Source organism: Crinia signifera, chromosome 1, assembly GCF_055691185.1.
Source record: "Crinia signifera chromosome 1, ASM5569118v1, whole genome shotgun sequence".
NCBI classification, from domain to species: Eukaryota; Metazoa; Chordata; class Amphibia; order Anura; family Myobatrachidae; genus Crinia; species Crinia signifera.
In genome coordinates, this window is record NC_139217.1 from 119,354,981 (window position 1) to 119,359,531 (window position 4,551).

The 4,551-nt window shown below is 42.2% G+C and overlaps 1 protein-coding gene across 1 annotated transcript in view; it reads right to left on the reverse strand.

The window, feature by feature from the left end:
- Window positions 1–460: 460 nt before the first annotated feature.
- The window catches only part of PPID (peptidylprolyl isomerase D), a 16,439-nt gene continuing 12,348 nt past the window's right edge, over window positions 461–4,551 (reverse strand). Inside the window, exons 7-10 of the mRNA XM_083172532.1 lie at window positions 2,361–2,502; window positions 1,893–1,979; window positions 1,763–1,805; window positions 461–993 (exon numbers count right to left, since the gene is read on the reverse strand). Of these exons, the coding sequence (XP_083028658.1) occupies window positions 905–993; window positions 1,763–1,805; window positions 1,893–1,979; window positions 2,361–2,502 (361 nt within the window). The 3' untranslated portion in view covers window positions 461–904. The remainder of the gene's footprint in view (window positions 994–1,762; window positions 1,806–1,892; window positions 1,980–2,360; window positions 2,503–4,551) is intronic.

Genomic DNA, 4,551 nt, shown 5'->3' on the forward strand with positions numbered 1-4,551 from the left:
ACCTATTACAGTGTAGTTTTATTCTCCCTCAACACATACATGCCTCAAAGTATATCCTCCATCATGTTATTACGCTGCAGCTCACTGCCCACAACCTTGCTGGAACTCAGCCTGCAGCTAGGGGGGCAGATGTAACATGTGCAGAGAGATAAGATATTGGTGAATTATTTTGTTTCTGTGCAGGGAATATACTGACTGCTTTATTTTTACACTGCAATATAGATCTCACTTTGAAATAAAACCCCACCCAAATCTAACTGTCTTTGCACAAGTTACAGCTGCCCCACCTGCAGTGCACTTGGTTTTGTCCATTTGAGAAGGAATTTGCCTTTGCGAGTGAACCAGAATAAGGGCCCTGGTGCATGGTCTGCCAGCTACCGCACAAACAGCATGGGTGGAGGGATTAGTCCAAACCTGAATATTGAAAATGTGTAAACCATTACACAGCAATAGTCTCAAGTAGGAAGGACAGTAAACCGTTTATTCTCTCAGGTTTATGAAAGAACACACACTAAAACAGAGCTGCTACTCTCTCCAAACATTACACAGGAAGCAATAAGTCCCAACATTTTGCTTTTACAGAGAATAAAACAAGCAGGCATTAGTGGCTTCACTGCTGGAGACTAACAGAAGCTAACTCACACAAACTGAAAAAAAAAAAAAGAAAAAAAAAAAAAACCTACACTGCACATCCCAACTGTTGCATAGTTCATGCAGTGTCACAAAGAACAATAAAAGTAAGGAGGATCGGAACTAAAAAAAAAAAATTGTAAACATGAGACACCTGGGTTGAAACCTACAATTCTTTTTGGTTTTTATATCTGTAAGCAAGTCTTCTTGCAGATCCTTGGTGCCCAGATGCCATCGTTCTCAGTACACTGCATGCCCATTTCATTGTAAACACTTATGCAAACATTTTTGCATACACCGCTTTCTCCTTTTCCTTCTGTTCTTTAATCCGGTGCTTGACTCGAAGGATTTCACTGCTGATAGCTGCAATAAACAAGACGGTCAGGTAAATGGACAGGACATACTGTTGTGCCCAGAAGGATTGCAGCAATCCATTATGCAGCCCAACATTTCCCAACCGGATTATGTTATAGGGATAAACAGTGTAATAGTGCAAATGTGTTCTTGGCAAATGATCAGAACACTAAGCAGGAGTTTGACATGCCTCAGTTTGTGCTATATTAAGCCAAAAACTTAGTCTGACTATGGGATCAAAGTATTGATGTAATAGATAGGAAACTGAGCTCTTAAATACCTCTTAAACTTTGCAGAACGTAAGTACCACACACACACACACACACACACACAATGCCACTGTGAGCAGGCTTCCTCGCTAATTTCACTCATCTGAGGAAATAGGCTGCAGTTATAAATAAATCGTGTAACTCTGTCCAACATAATCCATACCATTAATCTGCACTGTAAGGGCCAGATGTATCAAGCTTCAAAGTGACAAAATGTTTAGTGATAAACAACCAGCCAATCAGCCCCTACCTATCATGTTACAGGCTGGGGTTGAAAAAAATGACAGATAGGAGCTGATTGGCTGGTGGTTTATCACTTTTTGAAGCTATATCTGGCCTTAAATATTTGCAGGAGCCCTAATGAAAATGCACATGATTTAGATGACCAAATCAAATAAAATAATGGACAGACGGCAGAACATTGTATGCCAAACACATCTTAAATGGAGCACAATGTTACATGGTTATCCATGACAGTCCACTACCAACGTCTCAGCGGACAGACTTACCTTTATCCTCAGGTGCTAACTCATTGGCCTTTTTAAGATCCTCCTACAATAAAACAGAACACAATCACTTACTCTACATACAGAATATCCAAAATAAAAACGCAACAGGAGCTCTAACAAAGTAGTTTACCAATGCTTGTTCATAATCTTTCAGACCCTGCCAGCCCTGGGCCCGTCTGTAAAGTGCTTTTGTATTCGATGGATCAATTTCCAAAGCCTATCACAAATAAGGAAAAAGGTTTGGTTACGGAGCACCAAAATATAATCTAAATAATTCACTGTTTCTTTTGTGGTACTATAAGGGAAGTCAAGATGACAGCTGTGCTAGGAGCTAGTCTTCCCTTCCAGCTGGGACATGCCTGCTGCTTCTGCTCTGCCACACTAGCTTATGTACCAAGTGGGCAAGCTCACGGGGTTGTACTGCTTTTACCCGATTACAATGTAGTGAGATCCAGCTTCTCGGTAACACAGTTAACATGGTCTTAACTACTCAATAAGAAACAGACACCTCAAATACAGTCAGTCATATACGGAGTGCACACAAACAGTCTAATTATATTAAAAATACGTTATTGCCAGGACAGTTCTAAAGATTTACCTCATGACAGCTCTCAATGGCTGCTCTGAAGTCACACATTTTCAGTTTACATGCAGCAATATTCAGGTTACAGCTAACAGCTATAGGATTTAACTTTGATATGTTGTCGTCTCCAGTGACATCTTTGCAGCTTTCTGCATATCTGGAAAATATGAAATGAAGTTCACAATAAAGAAATAAGTTATTGGTCCAATTAACATTTCTGCTGAATCTTACACTAGTCTGTGCAACCAATTACAAATCTGAAGGGCCCCTTACACTTGTGAGATTTGACCCAATTCAGGTGGATTGGGTCAATTGGTACTTGTGTATTTTGGCGGCGCCCGATTTCAGCATCGTGCGATGAACGCATCGCATGCCATGTACCCGATGGCATGCAATGCGATTTTGACCCCCTATGCGATGAAAAATCGTATAAGCACCCTAAAGGGTGCTTTTGAGCACCCTAATGGGTGCTTACAATGTTAAATGCACCCCCACGCCACCCCCCCCACTATAAACGTGAACCCGAAGCGTGGCGAGCCCGCGAGGGGCAGCGGTACGCGTCCTACGACCTTTTCATACCCCCACTATCCACGTCGGCGTGGAGTTGAGAATAGAAAGTGTGGCGAGCGCAGCAAGCCACCGAGCCTGAAGCGTGGCGAGCCCCGCGGATACCTTCAAAGGTATATGCGTCCCCTGGCGGGCTTCACAGGTGTGCGCGTCCCCTCGCCACGCGAACACCTGTGAAGCCCGCCAGGGGACGCGGATACCTGTGAAGGTATCCGCGCCCGCTCGCCACGCTTCAGTGGCTCGCTGCGCTCGCCACAAATTCTATCCTCAACTCCACGCCGACGTGGATAGTGGGGGTATGAAAAGGTCGTAGGACGCGTACCGCTGCGCTCGCCACACTTCGGGTTCACGTTTATAGTGGGGGGGTGGCGTGGGGGTGCATTTAACATTGTAAGCACCCATTAGGGTGCTTAACATTGTATAAGCACCCATTAGGTGTTTAATCGCATCGCATCGTATGGCATTGTATGCCATATACAATGGCATACAATTTGAAAATTGTATGCCATCGCACACTATGGCACGAAATCGCCTCGCATCGCATGCGTTATGGTATGCGATGCAATGGGCGCCGCCAAAATACACAAGTACCGGTCAATTTATCTGACAAAATCTTATGTGCCTGATGTGTAGGACCCAATGCACAATTCCGTGCCATTGGGTATAACCAAGAGATTGATCCTCCTGCACATAGGATAAATCTCGAGTAAATCAACAATAAGTTGGATAAGTGTAAGGGGCCATTAAGAGGGCCTTTAGTCTCTCAGACTGCAACATAGAATATATTATTTGTTATAATACAGTACTTGAAAAAGTGTCTTTGTGAAACTGTAAATTGGTATTTGACAGGCATTTCTATACTGGGTATTAAAAGTCTGCAGCAAAGTTGCATAGGCCGGTATCCAATCAGCTGCAGGAATTTACCACAGCTTATCAATTCCCCCAGGGACATCTAACTTGCCCCAATGCTGGCAGTTATCAGGAATTTTGTTTTGCGCACCTTCCGGGACACAAAACAAAATCCCTGATAACAGCTCTTAGAGCCCTATTTTGTTTCTCGAAAACATGCAGGTATGGGAACTTTTTGAATCCTATGGCCTATATTAACCCCTTCCTGACAGAGCTAGTTTTTGCGTTCCTGACAGAGCCATTTTTTTCAAATCTGACATGTCTCACTTAAGTGGGGATAACTTTTTTTTGCTTTTACTTATCCCAGTGATTTTGAGATTGTTTTTTCGTGACACATTGTACTTCAAATTAGTGGTAAATTTGGGTCGATACAGTCTGTGTTTTTTTGTGAAAAATACCAAAATGTCGTGAAAAAATGGAAAATTTAGCGATTTGCAAAATGTTAAATTTTCTGCTTGTGAGACAAATAATCATACCACTCAAAATAGTTAATAACTAACATAGACCATATGTCTACTTTATGTTGCCATCATTATTTCAACTTCCTTTTAATTTTTTTGGACACTAGGAGGCTTCAAATATGAATAGCAAATTCTCAAATTTTCAAGAAAATTTCAAACACTGATTTTTTTAGGGACCAGTTCAGTTCTGATGTGACTTTGAGGGACTTGTATGTGAGACACCCCCATAAATGATGCCATTTCAAAAACTGCACCCCTCACAGTATTCA